At 34.3% G+C, this 12,347-nt stretch overlaps 1 protein-coding gene across 2 annotated transcripts; it reads right to left on the bottom strand.

Annotated features, from left to right (window-relative positions):
• Positions 1-682: 682 nt before the first annotated feature.
• LOC125860646 (alpha-N-acetylglucosaminidase-like) lies at positions 683-10,789 on the bottom strand. 2 transcript variants are annotated; one of them, XM_049540644.1, is made up of 19 exons: positions 10,398-10,789; positions 10,230-10,306; positions 9,661-9,872; positions 9,446-9,567; positions 8,322-8,407; positions 7,660-7,754; positions 7,137-7,218; positions 6,005-6,111; positions 5,835-5,865; positions 5,356-5,473; positions 5,022-5,069; positions 4,681-4,789; positions 3,950-4,053; positions 3,414-3,512; positions 2,879-2,989; positions 1,645-1,889; positions 1,310-1,547; positions 1,154-1,232; positions 683-1,011 (listed from the first exon to the last, which is right to left on the bottom strand). In XM_049540644.1, the coding sequence occupies exons 1-19, from the start codon at positions 10,623-10,625 to the stop codon at positions 755-757; spliced, it is 2,448 nt and encodes an 815-aa protein (XP_049396601.1). In that variant the 5' UTR covers positions 10,626-10,789; the 3' UTR covers positions 683-754. The 2 variants fall into 2 exon arrangements, with proteins under 2 accessions (XP_049396601.1, XP_049396602.1); XM_049540645.1 differs by lacking the exons at positions 683-1,011; positions 1,154-1,232 and having other exon boundaries at positions 1,474-1,572.
• Between the last annotated feature and the right edge of the window lie 1,558 nt (positions 10,790-12,347).

The following is a 12,347-nucleotide window of genomic DNA, read 5'->3' as shown; positions in this document are numbered from 1 at the left end:
CAGGGTAGGGATGGGGTGAAAAACAAAGATTTGAAATTGAAAGTATTTTTTATAAAACAAACTTTAAATTTATTATTATTTGAGGGGGGTGGGGCCGGTGGGGTGGGATGAAAATAAATTTTTAAAATTGATAATATTTTTTAAAAACAAACATCAAAATTTTTATCTCTTTTTTGAGGGAGGGTGGGTGGGTAGGGGCTGAGGGGAGGGTATCGGGGTGAGGGTGGGTAGAAAAATAAAAACAATGAAGTTGAAAAATGTTTTTTTCTTTTTAAATAAGCTTTAAATTTATTTTTACAACAAAAAAATTATAATTTGGAATTGGAGGAAAATTTTGAAAAATGTTTTCGTTAAGCATGAAGGAAAGTCATTTTCCTTGAATTTGAGGAAAATGAGTTGATTTGAAAAACATTTTCCAAAAAATGTTTTCAAAAAATGTTTTCCTTCATACCAAACACACCCTTAGTCTACAGTCTACTCAATAGGAGTTTCAGGTGAAGTTTTCCATTTTTTATAAATAAAACTTTTGGTGGTTTTTTTTTTTCGCTGCAAATTCTGACTTCTTGTTTTTCATTCTCTTTTTGTAATTGGCACTGGATAAGTGCATATATTAAATTAAAGAGAGGTTTTCATTTCATTGTCAAAACTACAATTGCTTGAACAACACAGCCACGATAATATTTTTCTTGCAGAAACCGAAATGGGATATATTGAAGGCAGGGGATATCTATATTACAAATATTCATTAGAAAGCTTAATGATCGTGTGATCCCAAATCCTGCAAGTATTTCTCAAAAAGCCATTGTGATACATTAAGGGCATTTCCTCTACTTTTGACTGGGAAAACATTTCTCCTACTTTGCCAACTATTTGTAAGTTTGATCCACTCCCTCCTCCAAGCTTGCAAGTTGAAGCCCTTGCCTTCTTCTAAACTTTCTATCAGATACTTAAAATAAATTGCAGCACGAGGGCCATAATAATCTCGCAATAGCCCACTCCAATACTTGTTACCTAGAGAAAAGGGGACGAAAAATGAATCAACAAAAACCTCGTATAAACTTCTTTCCTCCAAAAACTAAACCTTAATAGGTCAAAGCTTGGGAAGTGTAGAGCATGAATATATAAGTAAGACAAGCTTGGATGTTTTGCATACCATAGTCGCGAAGCAAACTAGCTTCCAGCTCAGTGTTATCGAACCACATAGTAATCTGAGTTCTTGCGTTCCATTCAAACTGCAAATTGTCCATTCAAGTTAAAAGATCATCTTGCTTTAAGCATGAAAGGTGTTTTAAGTAAAAGACATCTCTACCTGTCTTTCCTGATCTTCATCTTGAGCAAGTTCCTTTGCACTCTCTATCCAAGGTCCTAGAAGGAATCCATCATGGCATCCTAAAAGCATATCTAAATCTTCCACTAGGCCAAGAAACTTTTGGCTAAGGTGTGCAACAGCATGCAGATCATCTAATTTATATGCTTCTATAGCGTCTAAGAATATTTCATTTGCGTACTTTGCTAAAGCTTGTCTTGTCAGGTCTATGAGGTCATACCTGAGAAGATTGAGAACAACAACCACTACCATCACGAAGTGAAAAAGGGAAATAAAGAAGGAAACGTATGAGCCTATGAGGAACTAGCATATCCAACCTGTAAGTACTGCTGTCAGATAGTTGATTTCCACTCTCCAGGAAAAGTTTAAGTGCATGTATAACTTCTGAAGTAGAATACCAAAGATGGGGTTTATCATAGGAATCATTTGGTTCTTCCAGAATAGCTCTTCTTAAATATCTTTTTCCATATTGTTCATGGACATCGTTTAGTACTGTTTGCAGCGTTGAAATGGAATTTGGATCAACATCTGGAAATGAAACAATAACATCTCTATTTTTGTCCTGCACAAGAATCACAAAGGAAATACTCAATGTAAAAAACTACTACTCTGAACATATAAAATAGGAGTCTTTGAAAGTATGATGATAAAAACAAGATCTTCTGGAGATTGATGCATGTTCTTGTATTGGCAACATAAGCAAGGGAGTGCATGCACATTTGGAATGTACGAACCAGTTCAAAGTTCGGAAATCAACAAAATATATATCCAATCCCTAATATCAGCAAAAAAGCCAAAGCTTATAACCATATCGCAAGTTATGTACAGAATAAAACTCCAACAATGTACCAACATAGTAAAGGACAAATGAAGGAGAAAGAGAATAAACAAGTGAATTACTTTTCTAGGCTGGTAATCTCAAATTTCGTTATAGCACTACTTTCGTAAGAATTCAAATCTTGAAATGAGGCACTATACTTGAAATCACGCAAAAGGGCAAGTAATAACCATGTCGACTTGGCAATAGTGCACAAACATACACAATGGAACTATCACACTAGATTTATCTCCATCAAGAACTACCAGTTTGCAGCCCCTTAGAATTTGAGGAGAGCATAAAGCTTAGGAGATTCTATTATTTTGTTTTGAGATAACACTACTTTTTGCATCTTCTTTTCCTTTTCTCCACTTAGCAACTTACACCATCCTAAATGTTCTCCACACATTTGTCCTGAATAATCTGTCTCAAAACCAATTCCACACATCGAATTGTATCTACCTAGCCCTTCCGATCTCCAAATATTTTTAGTCCCTAGGTGATGTCATAGTACTTCAAGAGGAGCATATTTGAAAGATCCCACCTAATTATTTCAGTTATAAACATGATATTATCATATGTCAAGTGAAAACATTGCTTCAATTAATTTATATCATATGTCACTAAAGATCCTTAACATACCTCTTAGTGTAAGGACAAGACAAAGATACAGAATTTGCTTGCATAAACACCTCAAATGGAAGAATAAGGCAGCAATTAGAAGGTTTACTTACATAAGCCCCATCAGTGCAATTATAGATGGTATGATACAAAATATTCCAGGCATCTTGCATGGGCTGAACAAATCTCCCATAGCGTCTTCTGGAGTATAGATCTATCCAAGCCTACAGACAGTGTTTGATTGACTTATTAAGTGCCACATATATCAACCAGAATCATCATTTCAACTGATAACATATAGAAGTACTATGACACGAAAACATGCTAATTTGAACTGCTTTGTCTCTCAAACTATAGAATTTGTCAACATAGCAAAATCTTGTAAACTTGAAGAATCTTGACCATGCAGTTGTCAAAACTGAATAAGTAAAAGGAGAAAGGCCATTACATACAATTTAAAAAGCAAAGAACTTTGGACACTTTCTTATAGCTAACACAGTTCTTCACATATATTTGCTTGAATTGATAAGTCAAAGGAAATTACTATTAGAATACACAACACAAAGGGTCCAATTTGACTAAAAAGGAAAAGATACAGAAGAAATCAAGTGATAAACTCCAGCATTGTACATAAAACCGTTACATTACCTTGACATCAACTGGGCTATGCTGAAAAGCCATTTCAGACATAAGATCATACACCACAGGGTTCTGTTCAATGCCTTCCATTGACATCCCAACACCAACCTTTAGGCAAGAAAAAAAATTAAAACTATGATACATGAATAAATTCGGTAAATAGAAAGGACTGAGAAACATGTCAAATTGAATTACATGAACAAGATCCTAATAGATTTGTGAATTGCAGATCCAAATCCAACACCACCAACGAAACAAATAATCTCGTATAACTATTACCTATACCACCTAAGCTATCCTGTAATCTCTAAATCAATGAAAAAGGAAGCAGCAGACAGTTTTATTTTGAAATCCCTTCACAAACATTCTCAGAAGAAATTGATGGAGTTGGACATGAGCATTGGAAGTAACTCAGCCGCATTGCTCAAATATCCTAACAGATCAGGATATCAAAGATTCAAAAAATGGCAACCTACTTATAATTCTGTATTGGATACACAATTATAAGAAGAATGAAAACCTAATACGAGTACAACCAAACTTACCATTGTTGAGTTTTCACTGGTACGAGCTTCAACAGGTCCTGATCCCACTGCATCAAGAACTCCATACATTTCAACATTACCAGCAAAATTGTGTAGCATACACCTGAGATATTGAAAATAAAATTCGTGAATACAAACCGAGTAATTTTAAAAAGACAAATTTCAGGTGGCAATAGCTAATATACTAGCTCCATTGATTGGAAAAAGGCTGATGAGAAGGCTCCCCTCTAAACTCGGAAATTTACAGTATTTCATCTCTAGAATGAATAAGGCCTGAACTGATTTCAAGTCCTATAAAAATTACTGCTAACTACACCAGAAAACCATATTATGAGATTCGTGCTCACCAGTTGAACTTTTATGGACTTCATGGTCAAACCTGTATGGTGTCTAACGCTCTTAAAACCAAGGTCAGCCATGCTTATTATTGTCAGCATCCCGACATGACATCATGACCTAGATTCGCGATGCATATAGAAATAATATATGCAACTACTTGCTGAGGATCAGTTCAGAATGTATTTGTTAAGTAAACCGATTTAAAATATTCTATTGTATCCAAGCTAACACCATTCCAACTCATTACATGAAATATATGACATATCCAGTCAAAAAGACAACTTTAACATTAGTTCCAACTGAGACAGGGCAGATGAACTGAGTAAATAATATGCAAACTATTGGGAAGACTACATCAGATGCACAAAAGAAAAATAGCAATGTTACTTTCCATATGTATGGGATTCCATAGAACTGCTTTGAAGTAGCCCACATTGGTTTAACTTCAGCATAAAGATCAAGAACGATCAACTTGCCAAGAGGAACAGAATGTAGAAGTGCCTGAAAATAGTACATGCAGATAATTAAAATTTCAACGGACACAAAGGCCAAATTTTGGAGCATTCTATAATTCATCCAAAACATCATATTAACATGCCTCATTATCAAACAGCTAATGGAAATATGCAATATGCTTCATTTAATCAGCATGAACTCGTTTTTCTCTTGATAAAGTAACCAGCATGAACATTAGATATTTTTAAAGAGAGAAACAGAGACTAAGATAGACAACCTTCATCTGTGTAGGTCTCCAGAAAGGATCATAAGTGAAAAGCCATCCCTAGAAAAGTAAAAGGAAAGCATTGGTCAAAAATAAGAGAGAAGAAGCTAAACAAGGATAAAACATTTGATTTCATCACTTTGAAGACAAACTGTGTGCGCCATGCCAGAGGAATAAACTAACAGTTCCACGAGTCAGGCGAAGTGAAGCCAGGATGTTAAATTAATGCCCAAATGAAGAACTAAACACGATTAACTAATTAGGAGTTTCAGACACCGGTAGACATAAAATTGAGAGATTTTCAAATCATTGGAAAATCTGCTTCTAAAGAGTTAAGCTTTTTTACCTGCATTAGCCAAACTGCATCTGAATCAGCTCTTTGCATTCCTTTAAAGATTGTGGCCCCCAGTGAAGAGATATAATCTGGATCATCAACTGGAGGTGTGTTCTCATCAAAGGTATCACTGCAATAGATTGACATTTTCCAACTAGGATGAGACAAAGTAGGGAAAGGCTACAAAGATAGGCCATTACACATGGTGACCATCAAAATTGCTCTATGCAAGCATGTCAGTTCTTGATCATAAACAAAAGACTCTAGGAAGTTGGAGATCATGTTGATGGAAAGAGGATTTTTTGAAAATGGAGATAAGAATTAGACACTTATGCTAACATGTCGAGAGTTTAACAAGTTCTAAATATTTGAAGGAACGAAAAATCATTGAGACAGACCGTTCTATGCCAACTAGTTTTCAATAATACATGAAACGGTAGAAGTAAAATGATCTTTCTACCTGACAATAATGGAGTTGAAAAACAACTCACCAGTTATATATGTGGCTACTCCTTCCATATTCTGAACATCATGGTTGGTCCCAACAGAAAATAAAAAAACAGAAAAAAAACTTTATTTGAGCTACAAAATTTTACAATGACAGAATCAAAATAAGATTGTGATTGATCCAATGGTGATAGAAGCTACTATATTACTATACCTTTTAGCTGTTGCTCAATAAATGCTTTTCCGATTTCAACAAACAAAGGATCAGTTGCATCAAGAAGATATGTGCAACACCATCTGGTATCACTGTTCACAGTAAACCTGAAATCGATAATCAATTGTAATAAATAGCAGACAATTGTAGCATTATGCTTATTCAAATTACGCTCTTCATTTCTATCAACAATCCAGGACTCAGGTATGGTTAGGTTATCAGTTCTAGTACAGACATGACAATATTACTTAAACTTCTTCATAGCTCATCTCATGGTATATTGTGTTGTTTAATCGAATAAAAAACATAACTGGGTGAATTTTTTGCATCACTTAATTAAAACAGACATAACCATAAGAAGACACCATTTCATAATAGAAATATTTGTCTTGGTGAATCAATCATTAGAGAAACGTAAGAATTAATTGAACATTATACTTGGAAGTTGGAATAGTGTCTAATATTTTCAGCAAATTAAGAACTTCTATAGTCATGTCATCATCAAGAAGGATCAGTTCAAACATTTTTTATTTCTTAAACTAATTTTTTCATACAACATTAAGAAAAGACAATTGCACAACAAGCTTACTTACCTATTCAAGAAAAGACACAGCCATACTATTAATTATTTATATCATAAGTACTAATTAAGTGAACTTTGTAATTGACCACTTTAGCTTTTAATTATGTCCTTATCTCCCAAGAATACAGCTTATTAGAAAAGGTGATTATAGTCAAAGATTGTGAATGAACTAATATAAAAAGACAGCGAACAAGCAGATCAAAAAGAAAAGCAACGCGTCAATTTATAAAAACATGCCCAACTCTCTTTCTCGAATGAGCATCCACGGTTTGTTTTGCATTTCTTAATTACATAGGACCAAGAAAAAATAAGATGAAGATACGATTAATTAAGGAGAAATAGCATAAGAGGAGAAATAGTATGAGAAAATATGATTTCAAGGTAAATCTTTCCAACTAGCTGATTTTCTCTAGTTCTCTCCACAATAAATCCAATAGACAGATTGAAAGAATCCAAAGGAAATAAAGGAAAGAAAATAGTAGATAGAGGCGTTAGCTTCTCTAAATCAACAATCTAGTACTGTGTTAAAGTAGAGGTGCAAGTATATACCAGTTCCCCAGACGACTTATCTTTGCTGATGGAAATACACGCTTCAGTGCTGCTGGAACATTTCCAGAAAAGCCTGGAAGAACTGAAAGATGCACGAAATCATCTCAACAATAGTTTACCGAGGCAACAGCACACAGAGGTCAAGGGCACACTAATTAACTTATACAGATTCTATTTATTTTTTAAGCAATTCCTTAATTTGTTTTAAGCAATCAAGAGCGTGTTAGAAATTAAACAAGAAACAGGTTACCATGGTCATTTAATGTATAAGGAATTCCACATGAAAAGCTAAATAATTTTATGAAAGCTTAAATTTTGTATATGAGAAACGCAACCTTATAGATTACTTTCATCCTCATATTTCTCCTTTTTAGTAAAAACTGTGCCTCTACTTCATCAAAATTGTATAGAATTTAGATGCATGATCAACTTCTGACTCCTTTCTACCCAAAATATGTTTTGAGATAAGCCTTTCTCCGTTGGGAAAATCATGAGAGTTAAGAGTGCTTCTACATAGCTGTACCTGGTGTCATCCCAAGCTCATACATTCTACCAAGAACTTTCTTCTGCAGAATGAGTTGCTGATCCAACCAACTTTGCGGAAGTGGCCCACCCCATCTATGATAGATGCATTATGTTTGACATTCAAGCAAACAGATATATAGTAAAAAAAAAACACGCAAGCCAAATTTCTTATGAGAGAAGTATCTATTGAACAAATGAAACAAAGTTAAATGCCAGGAAAATATTTTTATGTTGAAAAGCAATGCTAAATAAGTTCATGAAAAAACAAAGAATAGCTCCTGAATGAACTAAGCATTGAAAAATAGCACCATCAATTTCCTGTGACTTATTTAGGTAATACAAATGTTCAAATTTCTACAAGATGAATTTCTTGCAAAAACTTCAACTATTTGATCGAAATGCATGATGCAAAAAGAACTCATTCTTCAAATAAAGCATCATTCCTCCAATTTTGATTTAAGCATAACTACAGTAACACGTGATTAGACAAGTGAAAATATTAGATGCTTAAAATGGAGTACAAGGCATTTGTACTAATTAGTTAGCTGCACATTGGCAGTACCAAGTGAATTGTTCTTTCCTCTATTTTTTCAGTTAACAAAACACCAACTCTTGGGACTTCAATAAATAGTATAGATAGGTCAATGACTAGAAGCTCACTTATGTAGGTTTCCCATACGTGACCATGCAAGAAATGCTGGACCACCAAAGAAATCATCCAGATTTGAAGTACTAATATTGAAGTTCTGCACAAATGAAAACCACTTGTCAAATATATAAGTACACAAAATCAAGCAAATAAAGGACACAGTAAGACCAATGTTACATCATAAGAGAACTAATAGTTGTTTTTGGATAACCATGAAGTTCGGGCCAGCTTGCGCACATCTCAACTATTTTACTAGGTATCTACTATCTTTCACTAGACCGGATAACTCTACCTATTAAGGCTTAGGCAGATGCGAAAAAATCACCTAATATTTTTTGTCTTTGTTGGGGAACCTTTTGCACCCACTTCATTGATCACTAGGCCACATCCTTGGATTCTCCAAAGAGTCTTAATATTATACTTAAGTTCAGATATACATTAAGTATATATCCACTGTCGAAAACTGAAGATTTTACCAGAAAAGTTGAAGTTCTAGAAGTATCTTCAAATGAAGCAGTAGATCACATACTAGTGGACTTTAAGTGTCCAGAATCACAGATATCGTAAAAGTATAGACGATAATCAATTTCATATCATTAACAGTAGCATAAATATAAAGATTGAAGAATTTGATTTGCCCTTTATCAATGTACTAGCCAAAGATAAGGGTTCCATTACATCAAAGCTAGTTCATGGTGGATTCCAAAGGGTAAATATAACTTTACTAAGTCAACTTAAGCAGATTTTTGAGTTTTTGTATCAAAATTTTTGACTTGAACCTTTCACCCGACATCTGCACTTTTCTACCAAAATTGATCTCTTTGAACAGACTCCATTAGAGCCTCTTTCCTTTTTGCTCGTCTGATCTACAACTACATAATTGCTCCATACTCCTAAATGAGTCAACAATTTTCCAAGTTCATTTGGATAGAGCTATACATTCTCCAACAGGCTTAGTCAAAATATCTTTCTCAAGAAATTGTAACAGAAAATTAATTTACTCACTAATGGATTTTCCATATGAATTAATCTTGTGAAATGAAAGACTCTCAATCCTACGCAACATAAATCAGTAAGATGAACTAGAATCTTCAACTAAGACAATCAATATGAAACAATAATCAAAGGAAAATACCTTGAAGACCTTTTGCCATATAGCTTCTTGCCCAGTGAAAGCCAATGGCAAGTTGATTCCCTGGAGAGCCATCCAGTCAATCTCCTTTTCCCATCTTTTCCAATCCCACCAAGCAAATGTATCTAAAGGAAGAAATCAACAAAAGTTTAAATATACCTCCTGATCTGGAAGAGAACTCAAAGAGCGTCTAAAAAAGTAAAAGAAAGATGGTTTACAGCTTGATGTGACAGCATTCTGGTAATAGCTCCAAGGAACAGGTCTCTTTACTAACACTCCTGCATCTTGAACAGCAGGGAGAGAGCCAGGATCAGGTACAGAAGCTAATTGTGCTCCACCTGTTTTGCTCCATGATATATGTGCTCCACACCAATATTTCAAGTACCAATGAACACCTGACAATATATCTACTGCTGTGGTTCCATGTATTCTGTGTAACATTCGGATAGATTTACTAATAGAGTTCCACTCGTGACTTGTGAGCAATAAGTTACGTATAAAAGAGAATTAAACTAGTTAAATCTTTTTAAAAATTTGGAGAAAAAACATTCTTCGTTGTAATTATGGTATTATTTAAGTTCTGCTACAAATGACATAACAGAATTGTAATGGTTGAAAAGCAATATTATGTGGTTAGCACAAAATGAGCTCATAAAGCTCTCAACATACCAGACTCATACGAATATTTGGTACTTCCTTTTTACAGGGATAAACAATGAAACACAAATTTGGTACTTCAAGGATATTGTCACTGTAAACTACCGTAATGAATAAAATAGTTACTTACAGAATTTCAGGAGACCCATCTCGAGCTGAGCCAGGGTGATTGCTTATGTTGAAGCAAAATTCTCCACCACAATGTTCCTACAAATGAAGCACGAAAATGTTACACAATTCTCTTTAATTTGCTGCTATCATGGAGTATTAAATTTTAAACGAACAACTAGTAAAACACCTTGGGAATGACGTGGAACTGAAAGCTCGAAAAATGTGAAGGAATTAGGCGATTAAGAACGCCGTAGGCGGTGGTTAATTGGACTGAAGAAGGTGCTCGTTCACGTTCCTGAATTTCTAGAAGCGGCGAAACGTAGTTGACTCCGAGCGTCGACGAATTAGCTACGGAAAAGATGAAAGCGCAGAAGAAGATGAAAATTAAGGAGGAGATCATGGAAATGGAATCCATTGCTGAAATTGAAAGTTGTTGAATTGAAGTAATGGATGAAGAAGACGTTTATAATAGTGGAAATGTGAGACATGTTCTCGTTTTGTAGTAGAAGAAAGAGTATCAATGGAGTGGAAGTTGGAGGAGTCCAGACAAATTTTGCAGGCCAAAGGAGTATAGAATGATGATTCTTTTTTCAATTTTTTCTTTATATATATATAAAAGGGTGTAATGACAAATGATAGTAATTCTTTTCTTTAAAAATCAAGTGCCAAAGGTCAACTATGAGAAAGATTGATTTTAGTATTTTTGCTTGCAAAATAATAATACCCATAGTTTATTTTTGGGATTAAAACTATCTTTGCCGTTTATATTTTAGACTACAAATACCCTTCAAACGTTATACTTGTCATTGGAGTTAACATGGCAGCCAACCCAGCAGTCCAACGTAACAAAAATATTCAAGCAATTTTCAGTAACATTCAATTAAATCTCTTCAAACTTTTACACTTCAACTCAAACAAGAACAATGAAAGAACTATTTTTGATTATTTTTTTTGTGATGGAGCTCACCAAGAAAGAACAACATTATTAAGAGAGAAGAGATTTTTGCTATGTCGAACTGCTTAGGTGGACTACCATGTCAGGTCCATCGGTAATGATAATGTTTAAAAGACATTTGTGGTCTAAAATATGGATGACAAGGCTAGTTTTGATCCCAAAAATAAACGAAGGATAACTATGAGCTATTTCAAATAATTTGAGGGTAATTTTGACCCAATTCTCTTTTTTAATATATCTCTTGAATAATTAATTATGGTGACTTATAATACATATTTGGATGTTAATTCTGTTTTAAAAAATAAAAAGATTTCAGGTTTAAACTCGCAGTCAAAATATAAAGGGAAAAAGGATAAATATACCCCAAATTATCGTAAATGGTATGCAGATATCCTCCGTTATACTTTTAGGACATTGATGCCTCTACCGTCCAAAAACTAAAGCATATATGCCCAACATATCTAGCTGTAGCTTAAAGTAAATCCTTGAATCTCAATCTCTTCGCCAAGAGAAACTGGGAAAAGTTGATGGGACCTGTTGTGAACTCAATGAGCGACTTGGCGGATGGAAATTGAATAATTATTTGTGGGACTCAGGTGGAGTGTGGGCGTGCTTAGTGCGTGAAAATACAACTAGTTATTACTATAGAGGAGGTCGTAAGAGCATATTCAGGTGGAAGTTGTTATGTGTTGTCTTTGTTTTCTCATCTATGTTCTTCTATATTCTCGTCCTTTATGGAGTATATTTCTATTGTTTCCTATACAGATCATTTTTCACTTCATAATTTAGTGAGTTGGTCTTAATAAAGTCAGTTGGTTACTATTCATGAACATTGCACTTTCTGGAGATGTCATATGTCATGGTCTTTTCGTGAACATTTTCTGCTTATACTCTTACTTTGGAGCACTGTTACTGCTTTTCTCCTTGTTGCTTTAAAAAACCATTTACACAATTAGAATTACGATAAGCTAGTAGTCGAATATGGTTTTATAAATGTGCCCTCCACAATTCACATAATCCTTTTTTACCTGGAAAACTGCTAGAAGCAAAATTGACATTTCCAGGAACTGAACTACTGAAAAATATTTGAAGTGACATTGAGGGTGTGTTTGGTATGAAGGAAAACATTTTCCGGAAAATGTTTTTCAATTTTCTCATGTTTGGTTGGGTTAAATGTTTTGG

Source organism: Solanum stenotomum, chromosome 3 (genome assembly GCF_019186545.1).
Source record: "Solanum stenotomum isolate F172 chromosome 3, ASM1918654v1, whole genome shotgun sequence".
In the NCBI taxonomy this organism is placed as follows: Eukaryota; Viridiplantae; Streptophyta; class Magnoliopsida; order Solanales; family Solanaceae; genus Solanum; species Solanum stenotomum.
Note: the sequence above shows the minus strand (reverse complement) of the source record. Positions and strands in the feature narration are given on the sequence as shown.

Bases quoted from the DNA above. Each gene is read 5' to 3' on its own strand.
- LOC125860646 (XM_049540644.1), bottom strand. From the start codon at position 10,625: ATGGATTCCATTTCCATGATCTCCTCCTTAATTTTCATCTTCTTCTGC. The intron at 4,054-4,680 runs GGAAAGTAACAT...TTCAATATCTCA, and splicing joins CTATGGAATCCCATACATAT to GGTGTATGCTACACAATTTT. The intron at 1,012-1,153 runs GTATGCAAAACA...CCTTTTCTCTAG, and splicing joins TAGTTTGCTTCGCGACTATG to GTAACAAGTATTGGAGTGGG.